The sequence below is a fragment of the Synchiropus splendidus genome, chromosome 11, assembly GCF_027744825.2.
Source record: "Synchiropus splendidus isolate RoL2022-P1 chromosome 11, RoL_Sspl_1.0, whole genome shotgun sequence".
In the NCBI taxonomy this organism is placed as follows: domain Eukaryota; kingdom Metazoa; phylum Chordata; class Actinopteri; order Syngnathiformes; family Callionymidae; genus Synchiropus; species Synchiropus splendidus.
Window position 1 is genome coordinate 6768740 of NC_071344.1, and position 27857 is coordinate 6796596.

The window sequence follows — 27857 nt, forward strand, 5'->3', positions numbered from 1 at the left end:
TGATAGTGTCCTCAGGGGATAGCACAGCAGTTGTCTGTCTTACAATCAATCCTGGTGCTGACTTGACCATAAAGCCAAATTATAGATGATATTCTCCATAAATTAAACTGAACCAGTGTGGATTTGAGAACAGTAATTTAATTGGAAGTGGAAATGAACACCAAAATGAGTCCTTGTGATGAATGTCCCTCTTCCCAATGACCGGTCATGGGTCAGCAGAAAAAAATGGGGTTTTTTTGCCACTCTAATCAAAAATGAATGCCTACTGACATATAAAAAGTCCAATATTCATTGAGCAACCTGTGCCCTCTTTAATCACACAACAAGCAACTCTGCCACACACAACCCATCAATCCCATCCTAAAATACAAAAACATTTCAAGAATCTTGAAAAATACTAACCCCAAACAGGGAAATGCGATTGCACCACCTCTTTTTCCTTAAATGTCGATTTTCATTGAAGAAAATTACTTGACAAATTCATTTTCAGCAGTTGGGGGTGGCAGTGAAGCCCAGTGTTGCCATGAGACTTTGTTGCTGGGTTATAATAAATAGGAAGGAGAATCCCTGGAGACAAGCTGCTGTCTTCACTGGAAAATAACTAACAATATTATAAAAGCAATTTCATGATTCTGCTCATCGCTGCAAAAAAGTTGGAATATGATTAGAAGCCACAATGAAGGACTGCTGCCCTTGAATACAAAAGACGTCAAAAATACTGTTAGCAGCAAAGTAAACCAAAGTGCTGAGACCTTCATCAGCGGGGCTGTCGCCTCAGCTCAGGCTGAACAGTATTTGGAATGACAATTGGCGGATAAATTGCAACTGATGAACCGTGGTGACCAAACAGAACAAATGAACGGGATTTAATAATTCACTCAGCCACAGGAGAAGATTAGGAGATACGATGGGATCTAAAGTTATCAAGAGCTGCGCATATGCAAGAGCCGTTCCATCACATTAGTATTCATACCTTCAAACACCAGAGCTGGTAGTATTGATCGCTGAATGCCAAGTGCTAAAGGCCGGTCAAATAAAACCAAGACCTCATGAAGAGTCTGAATGATCCTCCGGGAGTGGAAAAAAGGAACTTGTATGACCCGCTTTAAATCGCTGGCTGAGCTCACCCACCATGAGGAACTATAGGCTGAATAACTAGGAAACTTTTTGCAGAGAACAACCTTACGTAACAAAATGTCAGCATTGCCAGTGAGAAAAATGAGTATCTCAGGAAAAGTTTTCTCCCCCAAATCCCAATCAGCAGCTGCTAAGGCAACAAAGCATGATAAATAACTGTTACTTCTTGTTCCAACAACATTGAGACTTGGACGCCGTGCTAAACATAAATATTACATCGCTGACAGTATTGTAAGCAGTAACAAAGTAACAAAAACATTCAATGTAATTACGCTAATTACATGCAAGCTAGCATCCAACATTTGCATTTATCAGAATATATTACGATGAAGAGGTTAGCTATATATTTAAACACACAATTCCTAACAAAGTATATGTTGTGAATATTTTCCACCACCATCAATTCCTACTATTCCTATTGGCTTGAAATCTTAGATCTCTATTTGCATGAATTGAGGTAGACGCTCCATAGTCAGGCGCCATATTGAAATATGCTTACCAGGAACATGAAGCTGCTCCGCCTTTTACGTTTTTTCCACAGTTACATGACAAGTTCAGGTGCTGCTAATGGTTATTATCACTACACCGGAGAAATTCATACCAACTTAAATACGAAATAAGACACCACGCCTTCAGAATTATGATCTCTTTTTTTAGAGATGAAATCTTATGTGATCTACTGAAACATTGAAAGAAGTAGGAAAAATATCATCATGGAAGTGGACACGATTATTGTGCTAGTATGTTTGATTAAAAAAAAAAAAAACCTTTTCACAAAACCCATAGTCATATCGTACCGTATCAATATCAAGGTATGAAATTTTGTCCACAACATTGAACCCCTTTCATGCAAACGGAGTGAGAGCGTAGCACAACATGGACCACTATTTTTGCAATGAGCCAACATAATTCTTGACTCATGGAAGCCATATTACTGATTGAAATGCATTTTATTACTGTGTGTTTTTCAATTAACAAATGATACATGAGCAGTCAAAAATAGTCTAATGAAACTTTGGTAGTAATGGATTACAAAACACTGTTTTAACCTGTCTGAATAGGAGGCACCACGCAGAGTCTGGTGAGCGCCACGGACCAGCTTGGGGAACGATTACAACAAGAACTCAAATAATCTACTATATATATATATATCCTGTCTGATACCAGAATAAATTTGAGCTGAAAGGACCCTTTTTTCAAAAGATATGAAGTATGAGGAAGGAAAATGGCCTCTTGCAAATGGGTCACTTTTCTACCAGTGGTGAATCAGTGCATGTATCCAACTGTTAAGTTCCTCTGTCCCATATTTTGTTGTACAAACATCTGCATTTTCTAACAGGGGGATCCCAAGAAGTCACCAAGCTGTTCATTTTCCCCAGCACAAAGAACAACGAAAACCCTACAGTTAGGAGAGTGTCACAAGGAATCTTAAAAAGGTTTTACTGACTCATTTCTGCAGCAGAAGCAGTCAGTCCACTTCGAGCCATGGACATAAAGGAAATGTGAGCTACACTTCTGAGAAACGCCAATGTAGTGCAGCGATTTTGGACTCAGGAACCAGTTTTCAAAGCCAAAGATGAAAGCAGAAACGGAATTCATCCTTGCCCACAATGGTTGGTTTCATTCAGAAAAGGTCTGCATTGACACATGAAAACCTTTGTCTCTATCAGAAATGGAAAAAGGTAGTCAAGTAGTCATGCATTCAGTGATCATGAGTGGAAGCCAGCCACTTGCTCAGAAACACTTCACATTCTTAGAGGAACATGGCCTAATACCAAGACACAGGAAAGAGGTGTAATGGAAAATGACAACTTAGCAGCCTGGACGTTCACTCAAGGACCCTGAGGAGAGACATGCTAACCAGTCCATTAATAAAGTTTTCCAACTTAATCTATTACCATGGCAACATACCATCAGGCAGGTAACAGAGTTTGAAAACACGACCATGAGCCGGAGCACTGCCGATTCCCGCCCCAAATGCCCCGTGAGCATATCCTGCAGCCTCTATTGCAATCCTCACATGGCCACTTTCTTTACTGGAGCCTCCGAATTACATTTCCGCCTCGTGAACATGTTTGAGAGGCGAGAGGGAATAAGCTCGACGCTGCCTGCACTTGGAATAAATCAACACGGAAACAAACAGCAACAAAGAGGGATCACTATCTGGGTTGAAGCGTGTTTTCTTCTGGAAACTGAAAAAACAGCTTTGACTTCTGAACATCAGACAGAGATGCTGCTCTCATGCGGTGAAGAAATCCCGCTGTCTCTTTTTTTCACAATAAGAGCACAAAGCCAATTAACGCCAGACAATTGCCTTGAGAGTCAAAGTTGACTCATACCAGAAGGTGTTGGGCTCTGATCGATTCTCCACGGTTTTTAATAAGCGTCAATACAGACAAACATAATGAATAGCCTGAGAGCGACTGCATTGCAGTCGCAGCTTTAAATGATTCACATGTGACAGAAGGAAGCAAGGGAAAACCAGTGTGAGCCACATCTTCAAAGTTTGAGCTAAGACGCAGTACGGGAAGATGGGCTGCAGTCACAGCGTCAGAACCTGGTGTAAGACCACACAAAACATCTCCATGCAACAGGATACCTAGTGTTTCACTCACTTCTGGATCTGTCACAAAATAGACTGAAGAAAAATGTGATTATTAAAATGTGTTTAAAGTACACATAGCATCAAGGCAACTCCATAGTGCTCTTAAAAAGGCTTTTCACATTTTCTGCAATGATTGGTTTCATTTTTAACAGTCATGACTCGTGCAGTATTGACTCCTAGCTGTTTTTTCAACAGTGCTCTGTACTTACTTTTGTCATGAGACCACCAAATTGATTTACAAGATGGTGGTGCCATCTGAACACCCGTTTACTCGGAGACAGAAACAACAGAATATGCTACCATTACGTGTCGGACATGTTGTTCATCTAGATGACACCAGCATTGTTGATCTGAGTCATGAAAATACAAAACATAGTTTGGCGATGGCTCAGTTAAGTGTAAACAACTCGGAACTGCTGTGTGGGCAATGTTTACAAAATAAATGCACATAACATAATAAGTGCGTAAGAACAGCTGGTCAGGCTAAATCAGCTACTGTGGTGGATAAATCAAACACCTCCGTTTTGCTGCAGTTGCCTAGACAGTGCAAAAGCATTCCTTCACTTCATGATAGCATGAGAAAAGAATCAAAATGCTTCGAACAGCTTACTTCACCGACATGATCAGTGATGACCAGAAACAAAACACAGGTCTACCATCAGAGGGCCAGAAACAAATGTTTTCAAGAGCTTAAGTGCTGCTGGAAAGGGTCATTAAGACTTCTCATCAATTTTAACAAGTAATGATTCTCGATGTGCCTCTGTTTATCGCCTATTAGAGCAAATAAAATGAGGAACTATAATAAATGTACAGGATAATGGGCTTAATGTTTAGTGGATGCCACTAGTAGCCTCCCAAAGTAGCAGTAGCAGCTACAAAATCCACCAGGTAAAATATGCAAGGGTTAACTGAGCTCCTTGTCTCATCACGAACACACAAGCTCAGCAGAAAAGCTACACCAAATATCACACAGAGAATTATTCTGGACAGCATGCCTTGATTTTCTGTCACCGCCAATTCGAGCAACCCAGCGCCCTCTATTGACCGTCCACCACTGCAGAGCACAGAGACACAATCTTATCACTATAGAAAAAAAAACAGAAAAAAGCTGTATATCCCCTGAGCATAGTCCTGATCTAATGTTAAGATCATAAAGGCACCAACCTGGCTGCAGCTAGCAGCCTGAATGTGGATTCAGGTTTCGGCATCCTAATCTCCATCATCCACTGAGCTTTGCTGTCACATGAGCGAGACCCTACCCTCATTAGCCTTTGTGATACCCACTTTCCAGCAGCTAACAGATTGGGAAAACAGGCTCATACCACACAACCTTGCTGGTCTTCAAAGTCACTTTTCACTACATGTGCAGGTTGTGATCACAGTTTTCAAATGCCAATGTCCAAACGAAACATTTTTTTTTTTAATGATGAATGACCCGATTTTGCGAATGAACCAAACATTTAGACCCTGATTCCCGGAATCGTGAAAACTGTGGCGTCAGTGAGGCTTGGTGACCTTTGGCTTTTACACAGAAAACTGCGCCTCCTCTTTCATAAACACTCTTCGGAGAGGGAAAGCACACCTTGTAGCCCTGCGGTGGAGGGGTAGAATCAATTTTCATTCAGCCAATATCAAGCAATTTTTGTGACTCTCAGTGGTCCCTCAGCAAGGTTCAGTGAGTCTTCTAACTAGAGTTAGACGGCCAACAGTAAACATAGTGAGTAGAGAGTTTTTGCTATGGAGAATATTATAAACAAATGTTAGCACAAACTTTAATGTGCACAAATCCACTTAACAGTATAATGCAGAACTGACTACACGATCTTTGCAAGGGTCATCCTCCCACACCAATAACGCAAGCAAATATTTGCATTATACATAATTAAAACCTCTTGCAGAGCAGAGGCCATAGATCCTCCAATCACAAGCATTTGGAGCCACTTTCTTTATGCAATGAATTATGCTTGGAGGGTGTTTTATCATCGGAATTACAGCAAACAGCCAAAAAAAACTCCACATGTATAACTTTTAAAAAAAGGTGATACTTTCATGAATGCATCCAAAGCAATTTGTTCAGAATGAATTTGAATTAGTTCAATAGCTGGAGAGAGATGTTTATAATGCAGCATGAGTTAAAGCCCTGGCCTCCAGTGTTAACACACTGACATTAAAAATAGTCACCTGTGCAGCGACACAATCGTAAAATCACTGGTGTAAACACAAGAACGACTTATTTATCAAGTAGCCCAGAGGCCTGCTACTGTCAGAACAAGGGTTTTTGGTGCATCAATAAAAATATAATGAAGCTGCCAGAGTGCCTTGTACTCTCTCACAGTCAACACAGCAGCAACTACAGATGTTCTGCAAAAATCCAGACTTGGTCACACATCACCCCGCCAAGCACTGCAGCCAGCAAAATCATCCTTTACTGAGATGGATGCTGCGATAGTAAACACTGAAAACCGCTTGTGAATAATAGAAAAAAAAAAAAAACCAAACAAACCCCGAGAGCAGTAATGTGTTAAGCAAGCTACTTTTATGTCAGCCCATAGAGCAATTTAGGTTTCGACCTTCAAAGAACAAATGATCAAACTGTTCACTTATTTCCCAAAACATTTATTTTAGGCCGATTAGGGGAGTGAAAACACTCAAGATTGGAGGAAACAGCATTGTTATTATCATTTTCCATAGATTACTTGCAAGGTCATTGGGGATGTTTCATCAGAAGTGGCAATATGATTATGCCGATTTCATTGTACTTACGAGAGGTCAGACAGCAGGGCAGAGGTCTAAGCAAGGAGGCAGACAAATTGAAAGTGTCTGGTTCAGCGTCTGCCCCTGGGCTTCCTGCCAGTTGGACAGGCCTGCAACACCTCATCAGAGAGTCGTCCAGGAGGCAGCTGGTTTCTATCGATGTGGGAGAACCACCTCCCAAACTAACGTGGTCTCACACACAGACTGTGTTGAATTCTAATAGGTGTATCCCACAAAAGTGAGTCCATCCTTGACATTTTTGGAAATATTTTATTGGATCTTTTTATTGGACAATAGGGAGGACACATCGATGGAAAGCGTGCAGCTTGCACAACAGCGTAAATTTGATGTCCCCAAACATACCGAACAGCTCCACACAACCATTAATGTCAAAAGCCTTGGCAACAAAAGGGAGTACCTGTGGCAACCCATGAAGCAACAGGGAACTCTGTGCCCAAGACAGTTAAGGCAGTGCTGGTCGCCACAGACACACAAAAACATCTTCATAGAGGAAGGTACTCACTTTTGCTGCCAGCAGTTTGTACATTAATGACTGTGTGTTGAGTTATATTGACAGGACTAGAAATGTACATTGTTAGACAAGCTGTACACTGACCACTTTACATTGAATAAAGGTGTCAGTGTTGACACCTTTATTCAATGTATGATATCATAGCCGTTTTTGAGCAACAGAGACAACCTCAACCAACACTCAAGACGTTGTTCAAATCTGTTTATTAATAATGTTATATAACTATTTATACAAAAGTATAATGCTCAGGAACAAGTGCATCACTATTTAATCTCTAAATTATGAGCTGGAAACCCAAAAACAGTATTGACAGTATTGAAGTGGTAAATTGAAGAGTTCAACATCAATTTCAGATCTATGAATTTATCCAAATGCACACGGCTACATTTCATTTTTCCAGAAAACATAATGGACTATAACTGCAGCGTCAAATACATGCATACAACAAAAGCCAAAAAAGATGAGCCCCAGTAGTCACACTACATGATTTGTGGTACAATCTGTTATTCACACCACAGTGGAGAGCGGGTGGATTATATTGTGATCAAAAGCAAATAACACGCCGACAACACAACACCTGCTGCTATGCGCTGGCAAGAACTGCATCTTCATAAAAAAATCTCGTAAAGCCCATCGCAGTCTGCCACCACAATAAAACCAGTCCTGCTGTGTGCACTGTAATCAGCGGCAGGAAAACCAGGAGCACAGATGACAACCTGATCAGGTCCACTACACCCACACCTGCGACACAGCACTGCGCTTTCCTTATTGTTCTGAGAGAAGTATGTGGAGATCGATATCTATTCCGATTTGGCATCATCCACGGTTATGAGATCAAGTGTCTCCTGCTTTGAATGAATAATACTTCAGTCCAAAAGAGCTTGTCATAGATAGCTGGGGAAAAGGTGAATAAAATACAGATTTAAATCAAACCAAATGAAGTTGCTTCCACTGCCAAAAAAGAAGCATAAGGCACTGAAATCGACTCAAGCCATAATTCAATATAACCAGTCTATTTCAGAGTCTATTCTTTAAAAAGCAATTGGACAGAGGGTTTTAGGGTTTCATTACTTTTCAAAGTGAGCCGCTTTTCATTTAGCACAGATAGAATTGTAAAACTTTACTTGCTCTGAGTAAGTGTTTCATCTAAAGACTTCAATAATTGCACAAATTTGAAACACTAATACCTCAGGGGATGTCAAGTTGATGTTTGAAATGACAATCACCAACAAAGCATGTGTTAACTTCTCCTGCCATTACTGGAGTACACATCCCAGAGATTTACCAAACTGTGAAACTGAATGCATGTTCCAACGATGACTCAAGTACATATACATCTACAAGCGATTTTAATAAATATTAAACATTGCAAAGGTTTTCAAGTTCAACTTCATGAATATTGATTAGATTCAAACCCCTTTTCAGACAGAAAGTCAGGCATCGCTTGGCTGCCGGAGCGAGCATTAATACTTCCACCAAGGAGGTAATGTTTTGCCGCCGTTTATCTGTCTCTCTGGAAAGAGAAGTTATAAACGGATTTCGATTAAAAATGTATGAAACGTTGCAGGAGTGGGGAAAAAAAATTTATGATGAATGAAGATGATTTTATTCCAGGCGTGCTGCAGATAAGCTTCTGACTTCCATAGACTGCACGCCTACTGTAGTTTTTGGCTATGAATGACATTTCCAAATGCTAAAGAAAAGTATCCATTTATACGGATAAAGTCAAACGCAATGAATGAAAATGACTATTCTGTGATAGGGAAATTAACTTGCCAGGCCCTCTCACTGCTTCTCTAGTATTTGAAATCGATCAAAAGCATTGGTAGAAATTAATACAGCTGGAGGGTTTTTTCCATGCTGTCGGGCCAGAGGATGTGCTTGTTGATGTGTTTGTAAATGTATAGGCTTGACAGCAACTCCAGCTCTGAGGCCATGATGTAATCGCCAGTCAAACTCATCTGGGAGTGTAGGCAGCGCTCAAGCAACCAATGGGTAAATTGTTGATTTCTTTTGGAGCTAAGAAAACGAAATCTTGCTCAATAATTCAAGGCGTTTTGGTTTTTAATCTGGGGCTACAATATGCAGTAATTATAGTTATGCTCTTAACATTGTTGTCCGGGAATATAAACGCGCCACAATGTCTGCTAGTTCACACAACAACGTTCCCCTCACAAAAGAGTCAACAGCCAGTTCACATCGCATTTGCACCACACATTTAAAATACCTTCCAGAGAACACAACAACTCGTCATGAAAGACGAGACAATAAACACTTAAACCGCCCATTTAAAAACGAAAATGCGGTGATATAAATGAATAACCGTGTGTCATGAAAGTCATTTAACCTGCAACACACTCCAGTTACAGCAGCGCCAGCGGTCATATCGACTTTAAAGACAAAACGAGCAACATGCCGCACACAGACAGTTTGTCGCAAGAAACATAATTCATATTAAAACTTCAAAAGCGTCCCAGAGACGTAATAGAGAGCTCACCTGCCTCCTTCACGCAGAGTGCTGCTTCCTTCAGGGCGCAGACATGTTGGCTGTCATAACTTGGCTTTCGAGCACGCTCGCGTCCCCTACTGGTGTGGAGGGGAAACGGCAGGCCACACCCGCCAATTTGACTATATTCTTCCACATATTACAAGGGAACTTTGCTCCTTTACATATGCTATAGCTCTAATTCACACTCATGCTTTCTGTGTCGCTTCTACTGACACTGATCCCTCTCCTCACACACACACAACTGACTGAGTCATCAGCAATACACAGATTTATTGTGGTCCTTGGCCGAGTTAATAGTCCATCAGAAGCACAACTAACAATATCAAATCATATAAAGCCCAGACGTTTCAGACGCATTGAACTGTCATGCACCGTAAAATAGAAGTCGACAAAAGCAAAACAATTTAATATAGCGGCTTAGAAGACTATCATGATCTGACGTTCTGAGATGAGCCGGCTTCACTAAGAATCTAATTTCTGGTTCGATAAAAACTTGCCAATGCATTGGTTTCAATTAGCATGAAAGAAGATAAAGTAGACGTCATCAGTCAACCTTCCTTTACTTCAATTAAAACTTTGTATGTGGAGCATATAAATATTAAATTCTCCCCTTTTTCATCACTACGTTTCAACACTTATCAATTAATGCTTCACCAATCGAACAGCACTCCACCAAGAATGTGTTGCCTCTGCGTAAATACAATTTATCTTCTCCTGTAGTTACCCAACATCATCAACACATACTTCTCAAACTGTGTGTACTGAAATCCATCGGTCAAAAGATTTCAACTGCCTCCAAAACTTCTCACTTACTGCAGCTTTCAAAACAATGGGTGTGAATGCCGTTAGTCCCGTCCAATAGAACTGCACTGCAGAGAAAATGTTTGTTTTCACTCATGGATAAGCTCTAAAAGAGTGCGTCACAGTTTGCCGTGCTCCGAGGGATATTAAAGCTCCCACATGTGAAGTCAGATATTAAACTTCAAAGCAACCAGTTGGTATAACTTATTAAAGTAGTGGGCACAGAACTCAGAGTGCCCGTCAAAACACAGAAGATGTAGCAACACAGACTTGTGGGAGACCATTTGATGATGTGGCCTTGCTGGAAACTCATTCGTTTAAATCTGTGTAAACAGAACGCTGCCTTGAAAATCATGACACCAATTGCACGTCCTTCAGTTTCGAGCTACCTAATATGTTTGTTCATGGCTACTCAGGACATAGTAGGCAAAAGTGTGTCAGCAACTGAACATTAAAAACATGTTCTCCTGGGATACATTTCTCACTTCATTCACACAATGATTCTGGGAAGATAAAGCTGTTAACAGTTCTCATAAATTATTCTTCAAAGCAAATAAGATGCTGGCATCAGATTAGAACATTCGTCTTTCAGTCTGAGGGGAATATATGGGACTTTGAAAAGGCTTTTATAAAACGTTTTATTGAATAAATCCCAAGAGGTTTAAGTTTGTCACATTTGTGAGGTATTCTATTGTATGAAACTCAAAGAGTGTACAAAGTCTTTTCACCCCACAGAAGTGCTCCAAGTGACAAAATAATTCTTAACTAGGTAGATGAAAAGGTGAAAAGTGAAACTAAAACTGCGATAAAAACCAAAACAAAGCATAGCTCCTGAGTTGAACAACAGTTTCAGCAAATGACACTTCCTGAGTGAAAGGAGAGAGGCAAAATAAAAGACTATACAACAATACAAAGTAAAAATTCACATTGCAAAAGGTCAAAAGGCTTCTGTCTCATACAGTAAAAATTTAATAATTGTCATAAATAATATGGTATATTTAAAATCCACTTAAGGTATCCATTAAAATAATAAATAAAGTTCAGGATGAGGAGGTGGTCACTCTTTGAAGGGCAGCACTGCTCACATTTAAGGAACGTTCGTGTGGAAAGAATTCCCGAAGGAGGAATGACAAAAGCATCTGGGGAAAAAACAAACAACAAATACAGTCATCAGGTCGTGAAGTACATCCCCCAAAACCTGCTACAATACTCACATAAACAAGTGTTTTGTTTTCTTCACAGTCTTGAAACAGATTAAAAACCGCCTCCATGTCCGTCTTCTTGAGGACGAGAATGTTGGAATCTAGTAGGAGAAACACTTGATAAGACCAGTGAAAGCAAAGATTTATTTTGTCAATAAAAGCAGGACAACTTGCTGGGATGACAAGAAAATACCCAGACTCTGTTTGACATAGCTCATATTTGAGTCAGTTAAGATCTATGGGCTGCATCTGCGTGTGTCACCTACATCTGGAAGTGATGAGCTCATTGGCTCGCTCCCTGGTCTCGTTCTTCTCCTCCTCGGTGCGAGGTGGATCAGGCGCAGCAGGAGTTTCAGGCCACTGTTTGCCACGCAAGGTGTCGATGTAAACCGCCATCTGCTCCTCTGACGGGTTCATTTTATTTAGGAATGAGTTCACTTTCCTAGAGGGGTGAAAGGTCAACAGTGAATCATGCGATCGGGTTACTGCAGCACGGTGAAACTCAAACTTACTTCTTTAAAATGGGCATGACGGGTTTTAGAATGGCATCGAATATGTTAATGAGGATGGAGTTTCCTGCAAATGGTAAAGTCAGATTTAATATACTTCAATTCACTGTTGAATTTCTGTTCATGCAAAGCAATTTACACATCTTCAGTAAAAACTCTGGAGCTAAACCCTCCGAACACATGAAGGTGGCATTTGAGATTTCAAGCAGAAAACCTAATTCAGACTCTCCTTGAAAGTTGGACGCCTGTCAGAATGATTCATTACATCATAAAAAATGTGCTTTTTGATGCTCCTTCTAATCTAAGTGCCACACAGACTGTCAGCAAGGATACACTCCGGGTGATTTAAACTACTGAATCACTTTCACAATGCCGGACTTGCTCCTTTACACATTTGAAAGTCAAGAGGATTTCCCTTCCACCTAGTTGTCATTGGCTTATCCACTGTTGGTGTACACTGTCACAGAACTGGATAAGCCAGCAGAATGAGACGGAGTCTGGTTTTAAACTCTTCACTCACAACCAGCAATTTAAACTGGCGATGAAATGAAAACGAGAAAAACAATGACTGTATTTTCCAGACTTTAAGTCAACGTTTTTCTAAAGTTTCACTGGTCCTTTGACGTAAACTATGATGCGACTTAAATTTGAAAGCATATGTTCTCATGATCAAGCGTCACAACAAAATGAAAACATAACTCGTATCAAAGAAATGGATGATATTGCGGCGGCTTTCGTTAAATGCAAGCTAGTTACAGTCTGGAAAACATGGCATTTGAATGAAACCCAACATCAGTTTTAAACCAAGTGTGCCACCTACTGAGGTAAGACATTTAGGGCACAGGTTCATGAAGCCTCATCAGCCGATCATTTCAATTTATGAAATCAAAATAGTATTTTTATTTAGTTATTTATTTCGGCAATTTTAGCCAATTGTTCTGTCCATGCACCAAAAGTCTTGATGGTGATTTAGCGCCACCATGTGACCAGCACACTGAGGTTGTAGATTCATTCATTGTGTGATCACAACAGCGTGAATGTGGGCTCATTTTCTGATGGGATCAAGTGTTATTATGATGTTATATAATGCAGTAACAAGCGACCATAATTGTTTGGGGCAGACCTGGGCAAAGTGATGCTCTTAATCTGGATTTATGTGGCCCTGATGAAGTCAGTCGTGACAAAATTGATCCAGGAGAAATACATCAGCTCGAAGTTTATGTTCCACAAGCTCATTTCATTAATGAATAAGGTTTTAATTCAAGACTTATTGTGTGAAGAAAGACTAACACAGGACTTTCATTCTTTCATTTCACCGCCACTGTGTGTGTTTTGCATTCCCAAGTGAGTCTTTTCCTTATTAGTATGACTCTGCTCCTCATCAGATTGAGACATTTATTTACTCTTTCAGCACAAAGCCCTGAAATATTCGGAGGTACATACCTGAGATTTCCTTCAGCAAATCAAAAATGGCTTTAGTGGTCTCCAGCTGTTCCAAGTTGGCCTGATTCTTGGCATCTCCTCCTTTAAGCAGAATGGGATGATCCTTCCCTTTGTTCTTCTGAGACCCAGATGACACCCGAAAACTTAATTTCTCCTTTTTATTCGACCTGGTAGCGAAGCTAAGCCACGGTGAACTCTCAGCATTATCCCCATGAATCCCACCATTGAGGCTGGAGGATGAAGCGAGAGCAGAAGAAGGCAAGTCCTCTTCTCCGGAATTTTTAGTTGAGACCAGGGACTCCTGAGACTTGGTCCGGGTCAGTCCTTTGAAAATCATTTTAATGTGTGCAGCTAAAGGATTGTCTGAGTCTTCCTGCTTATCGTCCTGGGAGCAGCTCTCAGTGGAAGGTTCTGATAGTGCTTCTTTTTCGTAGTGCTCATTTTCAGATGGGTCCGGGTCACACTCGAATTCTGTGATTACAATAGTCGGGATCTGGACGTCATGGTCTTTTTCATTTTGAGTGGAGGGAGCAGAAGACTGAGTCGGGGTGGGTGGAAGCGAGGGATTTTGTTTTGGCACTTCACTCTGTGGGCATGACTGCAATGAAAAAGGAAAACAACTATTTATTTATTTATTTTTATGATGCTGTATGGGAGCAGTTTCATGACCCCTGATGCTTCAAACCTTTTAAATGAATTAAATCTGTATCTTATTATTTCCACCAATCATTTACGTTTCTTGAACTCAAACTAGCTGAGGTGAAGGTGGAGGTGGAGTGCGGGGGCCTTTATTTTTCGGGGGGAATTAGTCGTACGTTCAGAGAAATAATTGGTTTCTTAAGTTTATATTTATAGGGACTAAAATGGGTTCCTTCATGCCTTTTAGCAGAATAAGAATAAGAGCTACAACATATAAATTGAACCTCGTGTGAACGAATAACGGTTGGTAAGTTTTGGCGACCCCTTGAGGCACAAAAGTAGACGTCTCAACGGCATATAATCGTCACGGGATTTGTAGACTGCATCAGAAGCATTAATAAATTATTCTCTCAGTGTGCATAAACCGACTATCTAATCCTCTGTGACACATCTCGCCATTATTTGTTTCTAAAACAAAAGCACAAACTGCAGCGTCTCCTCCATACATCATATTATTAATAATTCACTCCTTATAGTCGGCACCATTCCCCAATAATAAATCATTGAAAAGCCAAAAACCGCAATCTAAAAAGGATCATCAGTAAAGAGTTTTACCTCTTCCTCCTCTTGACCTGGGGTGAGGAAAGAAGCCAGACCACTCAGGAGACCCCAGACGCCCCTGTAGTCCTCCTCTTCATTCAGAAGTTTTTCAAGCGGGCAGAGAAACTGAAACACTGGTTGAGTGTGGCCTTTTGCATCATCAGATATCAGTGCCTGGAAATGACAGTAAAATACAGTCTCATGCACTAAGACAGAACCTCAGAGAGTATGTGGCATCATGCCTCACCTGCAGGAAGTGCTCCACAGACGCCCTGGCCTCTTCTATGATTTCATCACTAACCTCTGATTTATCAAGCTCCAGAATGGGAGGCAGACCAGTGGAGTCCTACAAAACACAGCAAGAACAAACTCCATCAAGATGTTGGGCATCCACAGCTCACAGCTATAAAAATTCTAGTTACCTGCCAGCCATTTCGAAAATATATGACGTCCATGTACGTCTTCCTGATGTCCCACTGCAGGTTTTCGGGGCTGTTGGGTTCCTCCAAGTGGACAGTAAATACTAACTCATCATTTATCCAGTCAGCCTGGGAAAGAGACGGATCACAAGATTAGATTTTGATTTTTCGCACAAAACTTTTGCAATGGACGGAGAGCCTTGACAGCTAAGCAATGAAAAATGTTGCTGCGATCCTGGGAAATTCTTTGCCAGTTTCAACCTGTCTTGATCACCCTCACCTATCTATTCCCACTTAGAACATTTTGTCTTTTTGGAGTCACTCCCCAAGAAAACCCGAGGACCTTCAAAATGGCTATATATAATTCTGCTTCCTGCCTCCTTTGCCTCTAAACCTATACACCATGGCAGGTCTCGCTCCTGCTTAGTAAGAAGCTCCCAAACTCTCAGTTCTTTAAGAATGTATTGTGAACGTTCTCTTTTGTTTCCATTAATATCCACCAGTAAACAATATTCACAAACCAAAACTGGCGGGTCAAATGCGACATGAGCATAATGTTATGCCCCTTCATTAACATTTCATGGACAGGACAGCAGCCAAGTTAACAATTCAGTTTCCAGGTCGAACAACTAAATTGAATATTAGATGTTCCATGAAATAAATATGATTTCAAAAGTCTACATTTATTTAATAACATGTATATCTGATGCCGGTCCAATGGTAAAGATCATTTAAAGATTCTGAATGCGATGACATGTGGAACCAGTATCTAAAATTATGCAATGAAGGAGATGCTATAACAAACAGAGTAAATATTCCTGTCAATACTAAAGCATCTACTTTGCAAAAGAATGCACACTGAAAGCACAAGTCCTTTGGGAAAAGTTGAAGGGCGAGCGGTTATGGCTGATCAGCAGATATGTATAAAACTGGGAGGGCACGCCTCTCCATCTGAGACATCAATAACTCACATGCGGGATGCTGACACGCCAGCAACCGACGCGCCACATTTCATACGACAGCTTGAATTCCAACATGTCCTCTTGGACGCTCGTCAGATAGGTCTCCAAATCCTCATTGTCCTCCTAATGACAAGAGGGCCGGACAGCAACAGTGAATCTGTCATGTTGTCACACAGCCATTTATGGAATCCAGCGTCTCACCCTGTCCGACTCCTGGCTGTAGATGGAGCCCTCCCTACTGCTGACGTCGTCCTCGTCGCCCTGAAAGGTCATGATTCTCAACACCAGCTGCTGCTCGATCTTTTTCATCTTCTTCTTTTTGGCTTTCTTACTCTTCATCTTGTCCTTAAACTTTGACCATCCCTTTTTTAATTTATTGCCTTGAAAATAATGACAGATGGAAGAATGTTTCAGTTCACTGGTGACCACAATTCACAACATAATCCCACATTAAAACAAAACACAATGCAACAAAGATAAAAAATGTTCAATGAGAAAACCGTTTCAATGTTGCAGTGCATTACAAGTGGTTTGAGTGTTTTTCCCATTGGACATTTGATCCTAATGCAGGTGATTTATCATAATTCGGTAGCCTAGACGTGGCCGTGCATTTGATATTTGTGTAGCTATATGGACCAGAAAGAAAGTCGGGTTTCAAACCAAACTCAAATTTATGTTTTACATAATCTAATTATCAGACTATAAGCCACTTTCACAACAACCCGGCTAATATAAGGATTTTTACAGGCTAAAGAGCATCACCATGCAAAATATTGAGCCTAGTCACACTGAACCACTGAAATCAAAGGCTTTTTACTGAACTTAAGGTGCTCAAAATTCAGTTTTTCCACGTATCCGCCAACCTCCTGGAGGACTGGGGACGAGAAGCAGCAGCTGAGACCAGCTGTGGTGTCAGAACTTCAGACACGCGGGCGCAAACGGTGCATTTTAAGCACTTTAATGTCAATGATAATTAATTAAATAATTATTAAGGGTGCACCACTGCACCCACAGTTTATTGACTGGTGCGGCTCATGTATGAACAAGATCCATTTCCCTTCTTAAATTTAGTGGGTGGCTACTATTCCTTTAATTACGGTATCCTTTATTTCTCATTCAAGATATAAGTATGCACTAGATGCTGCTTGGACAGAGATCAGTGGAGGTGAAGAAGAGAGTGCAGGCATGGTGGGAGGCCGGGACCACTATCAGGGGAGGTCTGTCATTGGCAGCTAGAGTGAAAGGGAAGCTCTACAGGACAATCAAGAGACCTGCTACCATGAATGGTTTAGAGAGAGCAGGTTCGACAAAAAGACAGGAGGCAGAGTTACAGTCCGGTCACATGTTACGTCACTAGGCGACACACTAGTCTCACCAGAGAAGCCACGATTCTAAAAGGCGGCCAAAGCTATTTTCCCCCACCTCAGAGCCTCTGGATTCATGAGCGTTTGATCAAACAAATGTAGCTTCGGGCTTTTCGCCTTAAACATGTCAAAGCCTCTGCTCCTATATTGTAGCTTGTGAGTTTGTTGACTCTACATTGACTTTACATGTTAGTCATGTATGGTGTAAGCGTACCGTTGTAGGAAGATAAAAACACTGGGGTTTTCATTGGAAGGGACAAAATAAGAATTGAGATTATTAGAAAGTCTGCTCATATGGAGAAGTCCAGAGGCCAAAATGGGCTGATGGAGACACCAGGAAAAAGGATGAGAGAAAGACAAACAAAGATCTTCATGGATGTAGTGAATGAGGATATGCGTGACAAAGCATGCAAAACAGGCTTAGATAGAGGATGTTGACTTGCGAAAGGCAGACAGTAGAAGAAGGAATTAATGCAGACGCTTTTAAGTTGTATACATTTTTAAAAAGCTTTGGTACTTTGAAAGCCTCATTGGTACGTGATGGATTTCCATATTAATCCGGTCACTCCTCTCAGATCGTGACTAGATTAGTATCCAAATTCAACTCTCAAGTCTGCGTAAACATTCCAACATCTCCTCATTTCCTTGGCGATCCATTGTTGTCGCAGCTCATTTTCAGCCAGTCACCACTGCTGCCCGAGCCTCGGCAATACAAATGAAACCCTGGAGCCTGACGGGGGTAAAGAATTGATCTGGCATTCCGCTTGCTGTTGTTCTAATTAGCAATGTGGGCGAACAAACAGAATAAAAAAAAAAATTAAGCTAATTATCTGCCAAATCACAACACTAAGGGGAAAAAATGAATGTCGCAAAGCTGCGCAAACATTAAATTACTCTACGAGTCAACTCGTGTCCTCAAGTGCTTCTAATAGAGCTGTTAATTAATGTGAAACCAAAGTATATTTTCCATTTCTTAGGTTTGCTAGTGCAGCAGTTGAACAATAAGAATACAAAGAGAACGAATGCGTAAATGGGATCCTCTATAGTGTGCCTGAACTACTTTCAGTGCCGCAACACTCTGGTCACAAACCCTGAATGTACAGGTACTTTTCACATCTTTTAAGACGACTTGAAAAATCACACCTTTCTTTTTGCGCTTGACTGTGTCGCCGGTTGAGATCCCAGCTCCCTCCGGAACCCTATACAGGAGAAATGTCAACATGGACTAAGACTGATAGACTCGCTGCTCTGGGTAGAGGTCAGCAGGGCGGAGACGATCAAACACTTACACTTCGCTGCCCTCCTCTTCCTCCTCCTCTTCCTCGCCCTCCTGTGATGCCAGTGAGGTTTGCTCTGGATCAGACACGTTCTGCTCCTCCACCAAATCTTTCAGGTTCACGCCGTCCAGCTGGTTCACCACCAGCTGGTTCAGATTGTCAGGGTCAGACAACCATTTCACCAGCAGACCGACACCTGAGGTAAACAGAGAGCAAGATTGAAAGATCAAACAGATAAATAAGGAGACATGAATGACAAGCTGATGGATACTATGATCTTTATCAATAACAACTTAGAATATCAGTGCATAAAGTCAGGAGCACAAAATATTTTCTATCCTGTCACACTCTTATTAGTGTTGCGTTAAAATTGGATATACTTTGAAAAAAAAGAGAACCACTGTAGATGAGGCCAAAAGAGTAAGCTGATGATGTGTATGTTAAGACTAGTTGAATGCTGTTTTGGATCAGTGGGCGGTTGCAGTAGTCTGGATGAGAAAATGTGGCTCACTTTTAAAAGATAATTTCAGATCAGGAAAATAACACTGAACAGTCTTCCATGCGGGGGTGGCCTGATGCTGCTGAAATCGAAAGGCAGCGTTTCTAGCCTTGGGTTTTATGAGGGGTTATTAAAAAGTTACAAAAAGAGTCTGATATTTATATTTATCCTGCTTCATTTTTCAACATCGTGCCCTTGCATCTTCCATGTTTTTGCATCCAGTCAGTAATTTCTGATTGGTAAACTCATCATCTGGGTCACCTAACCAACCCTCCATAGCAGCAGGTAGCTATTAGACCATACAGCTTTCACTTTTACGGCCGCTCTTTTTTTAAATGTAAGTCATTTGGAGGCCAAATTAAGTGGAGATATTGCATCTTGCTCTCCATTTATGTCATTTGTATTAATTTATTCTTTATTTATGTGGAGTTTTGATGACACTGGTGATGATATATGATATATAGAATATTTAACCATTGAAGACCATGAGTGTTATTACTTTCAGCATATAATATTTTAAATTAATACATAGCTGTTAATGATTCAATGATATATTTATGGGGAATCATATTTATCAGATGCAAAGGATTTATAAGAGTGAATGATATGTATTCAGAAATTATCCATTTATCAGAAATCTTCATAAATTATGATTCAGACGAGCACTGGGGGGCATTGACAGCTGCACTGCAGCTTCAGTCAAACTCTCAGCTTGAATCCAGAGAAGTATATTTTCCAAAATGTCAGACCATCGCTCTGTTGAAGGAACATTTAAAGAATTTAGTTTGGCACGTCTCTTCCTCTTGGCTACTCCATCAGCTCGAATGACAGCTAGCAGTTGGGTGTCAGTTCAGAGTCCAGAAGGCATGAATGACGATCATTTACTCTCACTTTACTGCAGTCGTTTCCATTTCTTATTGGCAATTTCGTCACACTGTCTAAAGAATAAAGGTCTCGAATTAGGTGTGATCAAACCTGAACTGTACATGAATTATTTAGTTGGCGATCATGTCTAAAAACTTACTTAATGACATGATTTAAAAAGTCGAATCAACTCAAGTCAGACCAGCAACTCTGTCTTCGCTTTATATAATGTCACAAAGGTCACAAGCTACTTTCCCCGAACAGAACTTTATTATGGCTTATCTCAGTACATGAGGTATCAAACTTAAGGCAGGCGCCAAAATCAGAAAGAGGTTTGAGTCATGGCCGAACGCTGCTGAGATTGAAAGAATTTACCGTTTGCATTTAATGTTTAGTGAGTTGAGTGATAGAGCTTCAACAGCTGTGGCGCTACAGGTCATATCAGTCTAAGGGTTTGACACGCTTGATAGAGTCATTCTTTTTACTGTGTACCAAATCAATATGAACTTATATATGCATATAAGTCTAATGTAAACTAAAGTTGCAAAGGACAAAATAAGGTCATGAAATACATGCATACATGAAAAATAAACATTGTGATAACACAACTATAACTAGAAAGTTGGATTTCTTTGCAATTATTATTATTATTATTAGCCATTTTGTCCATCTTTTTTTGTACATCCCAGCTTTCATCCGTTGGAACGAAAGTTGTTAAAGTTCTCAAACAAACACATATCGTTGAAATAAGCAGAAGTCAGGTCAACTGAATGCTTCATCATTACAATAGAAACAAAAATACACAAGAAAGAAACTGGTTCAGCAGCATATTAGCACTTTTACAAATTGGAAAAAGAGTGTCACTGTCAATTGACTCCTCAAATAGCAAGAAAAGAAGATGTAGTTATTCCCAATGATAAATTAACTGGAATATAATGCATTGCTTTTAACAATAATAACTTGCTTTGCTTATGTGATGTGTCAGAATTTATCGGTTTTGGCAACTATTCTTTAATGTTTAAGCAACTGCCGTCACACTACTGCCACCTGCTGTCTAAATCACTGAATTTGATTAACAAATTGACATTTCAAATGAAATAAAAATTCATTATACAGATCAACTAAATTCAGGACAACAATAAAGTTCCCATCGGAAGTTTAAAAACAATGTAGCATAAATGCCAAACCTATCGGGGTTGTAATATTGGAGCAGGAAATGAAGCTGCCGCAGCGCATGCTCGAGCAAGAAGCGCCATACTGTGTTAGCATAACAACCTTACCTCGGAAGTGGCGGATTCAGTGCGTTCTCGCACCTTCTTGATAAAAATGCGCTTCGTTTGCAACTAGAAAACCCACTGGATGAAGAGGAAACACACATTCTTGGAATCTTTCTTTTGGCGTATTTCATCAACTCAAAAGCACTACTTCCTGTTTACATACGGGGGAAGCCATCTTGGATAGGGGCCGCTACACACAAGCACCCTGGCGAGAACCCTGATCAATATCAAGGGGATAAAACAGGGGAAAGAGGCATTGAGGAGGTCTGTGCTCTTTGAGTGCTTTCCTAGTAAACCGTTTTTCAGGACAAGAATTACCAGTATATGTAAATACAGTTCCCCTTCAAGCACAACTGTAGATTTTTGTTTAAGCCTTCTTGGTTTAGATCTCTCTGGTTATTGATGCACTCAAATCCGGCCCACCAAGGCATTTTTGTACCAAGGAAATTACAAAAAAAAAGTTTACTTAAAAAAAAAAAAAAAAAAAAAAAAAAAAAGTCTACATCCTGCCCCACGATGATTAGACTGTGTAAACAAGCTGTCTTCTAAAGCAAAGAGAAGGGTCACTGTCTATAATGAATGTGGAAACTTCTAAAAACTTCAACATTGGGGTTGAAGGAAAGAATGCGATAAAAGATGGGAACGTGATGCATGTTTGTGCTTCAAGAGAAAAAACAGAGTGTCTCTTGCGTTGTCATGGCGTCGGTGGTGAACCACAGCGCTGCTTTATGCTAAATTTACCCTCAAAGAATGAAAAAGAAGAGTGGTCTGTTTAGACCTACATTTTCTGTAAAAGGAGTGCCAGACTGTTCAATGAATTTTTCCAGCTGCATATAAATTTGGCCCCTTCTGTGACACTCCTGATTTAAGGCATGTAACCCACTATTTTTACAGCAGCAAACACAGTAAGCAGCCAAGATTTTTATCATTTGAGATTGCTGTTTTTAGAATGTGGCAGCAGAAGACATTATTTATGAGCCAGGAAAATGTGCACCACATCTTAAACTATTACTATATTATATCAGAGTGGCCTTGACCTTTACCAACTGCTATCTCTTAACCTCATTCATAAGTCAACATTGGTGTCTGTAAAGAAAGGTGTCTTGAGAAAAGGGCATGTTTGTGGTGCTCATTTATGGTGAAATTCCACATAGGTTTCAGAGGTTTGGCTTGTGCGTGCGAGGGAACGACGATGCATTGCACTTCCTGTGTGAAAGCAGGTACACTTGCCTGCCAACACTCCACCACATACGCTTTGATACGTTCAGACAGTTCTCGCTATGAAATGTGTATGAATTGCTGGCTCTTCAAGAAGACTCAAGCTTGATAATTTTATGACCACTGACAGTTAGTTGAAACCCTGCTAAAACATCAGTTTAACCACACAGCACATGGTTTTTCATGAACTTCTCCTAGACTGAAATGACGGCCCAAAGTCACTGACATCTATCCAACATCCATCATCTTTCATCTAACAACCAAGTTCTCACTAGAAGACACACGGTTCTTTAAATGCTTTCAAGCCCATATGAATGTGCGAGTGCTTCCTGTTGCTCAATGTGAAACCCAAGTCATCCTGCATTCAACATACCAGGACATTCAGTCCCTGTATTCATAGTATGAATGAGATATATGAGGCTTCTGACCACAGGGGAGAGCAGAATGATCTAAGTGTTCTCATGACAAAGATCCATCTCACTCCTCATCCTTCCCTCACTCATGAACCCCGTCATCTCACTCCTCTATCAATGAACAGCATACTCCACCACTTTCCAAATGAAAAGCATGGTCTCAGAATTAAAAAAAGAACAATTCACCTTCATCCCAGCCATCCGTGTGTGAACCAAGTGCCCACTCTACCCTGGTTCACAGAGGAATAAAAGTTCTGAACAGAACTGAAATGGAAATGAAACTTGCAGCACAGGTTTTCTCTCAATCCACAAATTCAGCTTTTAAGGGTCTTATGAGTTGTGTATGACTATAACAGCAAGTACTTCACATTAAAACCGCCCAGAAACTGGGCGTCCAAAATATCAAGGAGAAAAACATTCAGATGCATCAAGGGTAAATGATGCAAAAAAACAAAAAGTCAGTGATATTTGCTAGTGAGCGTGACAAATTGAAGGCGGCCGGGAGACGGAGATAATTTTAACTACAATCGCAAACGTAGCGCTTTGAAACTGAAACATGAGCGTAATTGCAAAAACCACCCACACAGCCAGTCTCAGCAGAGATAACAGAATTCTGTCAGGAAGACCTTTACAGAAGAGAGAGCTCGGTGGAAAAAAAACTGCTCCCCAAATTTTCCTCGTCTACGCTTCATTACAACAAGAGCAATAAAGTTTTTATACAATTGACTCTCGTAGAAAAGAAATAAGAGGTGATGCAACCTGTGGAGAACACGAAGAGACGTCTTCCCTACCCTTCAAGGCTATGATCTCATTTAAAGCGCAGCCGACGACTCCTTGGCTCCAGAGATGCTCAGGGAAGATGTTACGCACCAGAACATCTGAGAACTCTCTGAGCAGAGCAAACTCTTCTTCTTTGGAGCTGAACAAAAGCTCTCTGGAATGGAAGAAGAGAAGAAAAGACAAGTGTAGCAGGCATGAAAGGAAGAAATGCACTTTAGGAAATGATAAAACTCACAATCAACACTCAGTAGAGACAGATGCAAATTCAAAGGTAGAATAATTTCAACAGCAGCCACCACAACGATAACTAGTGGAATAGCAAAACTCTCACTGCCTCTGTCAAGAGTGACGACGGGGCTTGTGGCTGGGCTTCTAAACTATAAAATATGACCTCAGTCATCTAATGGAAACCAAGGTTTTTTGGGTAGCACCAGGTTAACAGTCGGCCTTCAACTTTACTGGCTGCAGAAAGAACGGCGTTACACACCAACTAAAGGTCGAGAGAATTCTCGGAGAAATGCTGAGTTCAGGGATTTTAAAACCCTGAGGTAGAATCTATTAACATGAGCTTGGGGAGTCCAGGTGCTGCTGGTGCTACTGTGATAACCGATGGGTTTCTTCGTGTTTCTTCTCCCAAGCCTCTCCTCAGTGCTCTGAGTCAGGTGATGCCATGTTCTTTTGATGATCTGACTGAGCGGCTAATAAATGGCTGCAGGCTGGCTGCAATTAAATTCTCTGAGAGAAAAAAACACAGCAGAGTAATGGCTGCTATACTTGCATTTTCCGCAGACTTCTCCACCCACTGCTAAGGGTCCATTTAGCAGGTCAGTTTTTAAGGCAAAGAGGGAATGATTTAAAAGTGATCACGGGTGTCCCATAATGAAAATGTGCTGCAGTGTTGAATGAATCATAAAACAAGACGCCCTTAGGATTGGGCTACAGCCACAAGGCAGTAAAGTTTGGGTGAATTATTCATAGGCAACAAAAATGAGGATACTTTCATAGAGATCACATATTAGCCAGAAAAAAAGGTGCGGAGCAAGCAGAACCGTTCATCCGGAGGAGGGCTCACCTGTCCTGCTGCTTGCTATTGTGCAAATGCTGAGTCAAAATGCGAATGGAGCCCACGGCCGCCTGGCAGACGTCAAAGTCTTTGCCGTAGTGGATGAGCCGGTCCACGGCAAAGTCAAACTCCCTGCTGAGGACTTGGTGCAGGGGTTGCTGCTCACTTGGCTCGGGAACTGTGTACCAGGGTGACACCAGTTGGCCGTAAGCACAGGAGAACACTGCAGGAGGAACAGCAAACAAAGGCAGGCAGATTATTTCATACGCCGTGCCAACAGAGACAAGATGTTTAATCGTTTAAATACCAGTTTTAATGGGGGAACAAACATCTTACATCACTGCTTCTACCACTCACAGCAAACAGCAATTTATAACGATCAATAAATCTACAGCACTGATGTGGTTCCCAGAGAAGCTACAGAATGTTCCTACTGTGTATGTCCAGCTCTGGCTGGAACATCAGTGTTGGTTTCATCTCGCCTGACGACCTTTGCCCTCTTGCAGAGAACAGACCTTCTCAAATGAAAACAGGGGAATCAGCTCTAGAAATGAAAAGCCAAGAGCCACTTGAGGTCGCGCAGCATTCTTAGCGTGAGGACAGATCGATCAACATCAATTGTTTTGACTGTGTTTACAGACGTTAATAGAGTTCCGTCTCTGTGAAACAAAAGCTTATCTTGGTTTAAACATCCTGTCCGCCATGTCCATCTTCAGCCTCACAGACTATTTTGCAATACAATTGGAAAGTCAGCAGACAGGAAATGATTAAAAAGAGCTGTGAATGCAACTGAAACCTGGTGCAGATGCTGCAATGAATGAATATTAACCACCTCTCTGAGAGTAAATCTACCCTGTTTATATACTAGTATAAAATGCCGGCATTGTGAAGCAGTTCACACGATGATATCCTATAAGTTAAGGAGCTATGTTTTTTCCCCTCGCTTCTCCCCAAAAGCCCCTCCTACCTCTGAAACACGAGCCAAGCTACAGATGTGGGGTATTCTGCTCCTCGACTGTGTCAAGTCTAAACACAGCCTAAATATTTGCTGACAAAACACCCAAAGAGGTCAGACACAAAAGCTGGCGTTTCCATAATCCGACACACAAATATCCATCAGGATAAGTGGAAGACTCCGAAGTAAGTGGTGCGTGAGGAGGTCACATGTTGACCTCACCCTGCTGCAGAGATCTCTTCACATGAGGATAGTCAGTCTGCTCGAGTTCAGCTGTCGAGCTTCCCGCCTCACCGGTCAGCTCCAACTCGTCGTTTGCGGTTTCCTGAAAAGACAACAAAGAGCAACCATCAGCGCAAGCAGAGCCATCAAAACTCGCGGGGGACACTTGGTTTGTGCACAGAGCCCCGGGGCGTCGTGCAAACCATCACGTCGAACAGGTTAAAAGTTCAACACGGCATCAAACGCCTCGCGCCAGGTCGCGTTATTGAGAAGAAAAACAAGTGACAAGTCACCTTCAGCGAGGTTTCCTCGTCAGTTTGGGTGCTGCTCTCTCGTCCACAGTGGCCGACCACCAGCGGTGTCGAGAGACAGAAGAAGAAACACAGAAAGTACTGTGTCACGGTGCGACCCCAGTCGGAAAAATACCAGACCAGACCCAGCGCGACGGCGACGCACACCCGCCATAGATACATCTTCTCCTTCAGCCTCCTTCCCTTCACTTTCTGCTCCGTTCAAGTCCGTGTTTGGAGGCGAACACGGCGCTGGAGAGTTTCCTCGACAACATCTCAAGAGTGGAGCCGACGACTCCGAACTCCGGCGTACAGAGGCGGAAATATACGAACTGTGTGGAGCTAGTGAAAGCGGAGCTGTGATTGGCTGCCGAGAAGTGCCGAGTGTCTGCCATCTACAGGTCGCAGCTTTACCTGACAGCCAGGTGGCTGCGTGGAGCTGCGGCGTTTCCATGCCCACTGCTTTGCGTCACATCCTTCTTGAAACTCATCATCTGAGCATTGAAAAATAAAGTCAACTGAAGACCATAGTTTGAAGGTCAGACACCGGAAAGACTGTTTGGACTCAACGGCAGGATCATGATTTATTTCAGTGACGATTGATATGGTCGGCTATTTTCTTAAAATGAAGACTTGCAATTACTTTATCGCATAGTAGAGTTTACATTTTTTTGTAGTTATTAAGGATAGTATATAATATAATATCATATCTTAATTAATGTCACAATGACAAAATCGCGATATGAAATATGGCAGTCTTAAAAGAAAATTCAGAAACGAGATTTATTGTGTTTTTGCTTGCATTAATGCTGGTTTAATATGAACTAAAAACGTAATTTCCAAATCCTCGCAATATGTCATAATTTTCAAGATGCAGTTTCGGCTCAGTTGCGATGAAAGATAATATATCGTAAGATATAGTTTTCAGCGTGTTATTTTTGTTTTTGTATGCATGTACCAGATACTGCCACACGATGGAGCTATTGATTCAAACAACGATCAGGACGCAGTATCGCAGTTCTTAAACGGAGTGTTTAGGGCCGTTTGTTTGCAATCAAGTCTTACCGTCCATCAGCAGAAACATGGCTGCCGAGTCATAGTTATGTGAAGGCTGGATCACCTCCTGAGCCACAAATGTGTTCGTGGCATGATGGTGATTATGATGATGATACTTGGGTGTCATTAATTATATTTAAAAAATGTTTTCTGTGCGAAATCGTGACATGCAGGCCTCTTTCCTAACAGCAAATTCTCACAGGAGTGTTTCAAACCCGGGTCATGACCTTTGACGTCATTTATTGTTACAACTTGATTATGTAACAGTCTACTGTCGGAGGCCCTTATTACTAATCCAGTCAGGCTTCACGTGGGCACGAGCTCGGCTCAGAGGAAGTTGCTGCACCACCAACCACCTCCAACTCTTATTCGTCAAGGTAGAACTAAATCTGAGTCTGTGATAGCAAAAGAGTGATTTATCAATTAAAATACTTCAAAAATAACCACTGATGTATTGTACAGGGAAG

General features: G+C 41.2%; 2 protein-coding genes across 3 annotated transcripts in view; both read right to left on the minus strand.

Moving 5' to 3' along the window:
* The window catches only part of mrpl11 (mitochondrial ribosomal protein L11), a 66279-nt gene extending 56701 nt beyond the window's left edge, over positions 1-9578 (minus strand). The window contains exon 1 of one of the 2 annotated variants that reach the window (XM_053879470.1): positions 9530-9571. The gene's annotated coding sequence lies outside the window, so the exon portion shown is untranslated. Of the gene's footprint in view, positions 1-9525 lie in introns of both variants that reach the window. The other variant, XM_053879469.1, reaches the window with a different exon arrangement.
* Positions 9579-10697: 1119 nt separating this feature from the next.
* Positions 10698-26654, minus strand: si:rp71-46j2.7 (uncharacterized). The gene is made up of 16 exons (XM_053880034.1): positions 26338-26654; positions 26045-26147; positions 24877-25090; positions 23816-23958; positions 18766-18949; positions 18620-18675; positions 16314-16492; positions 16122-16235; positions 15154-15279; positions 14979-15077; positions 14747-14905; positions 13493-14090; positions 12053-12116; positions 11807-11982; positions 11553-11641; positions 10698-11477 (listed from the first exon to the last, which is right to left on the minus strand). Exons 1-16 carry the CDS (start codon positions 26515-26517, stop codon positions 11379-11381), a joined length of 2583 nt encoding a protein of 860 aa, XP_053736009.1. The 5' UTR covers positions 26518-26654; the 3' UTR covers positions 10698-11378.
* Positions 26655-27857: the final 1203 nt, after the last annotated feature.

Coding starts and splice junctions, on each gene's coding strand:
- si:rp71-46j2.7 (XM_053880034.1), bottom strand. CDS start 26,517: ATGTATCTATGGCGGGTGTGCGTCGCCGTCGCGCTGGGTCTGGTCTGG. Junction 15,078..15,153: donor ATTTTCGAAATGGCTGGCAG/GTAACTAGAATT, acceptor TGTGTTTTGTAG/GACTCCACTGGTCTGCCTCC. Junction 14,906..14,978: donor CTGTGGAGCACTTCCTGCAG/GTGAGGCATGAT, acceptor TGTCATTTCCAG/GCACTGATATCTGATGATGC.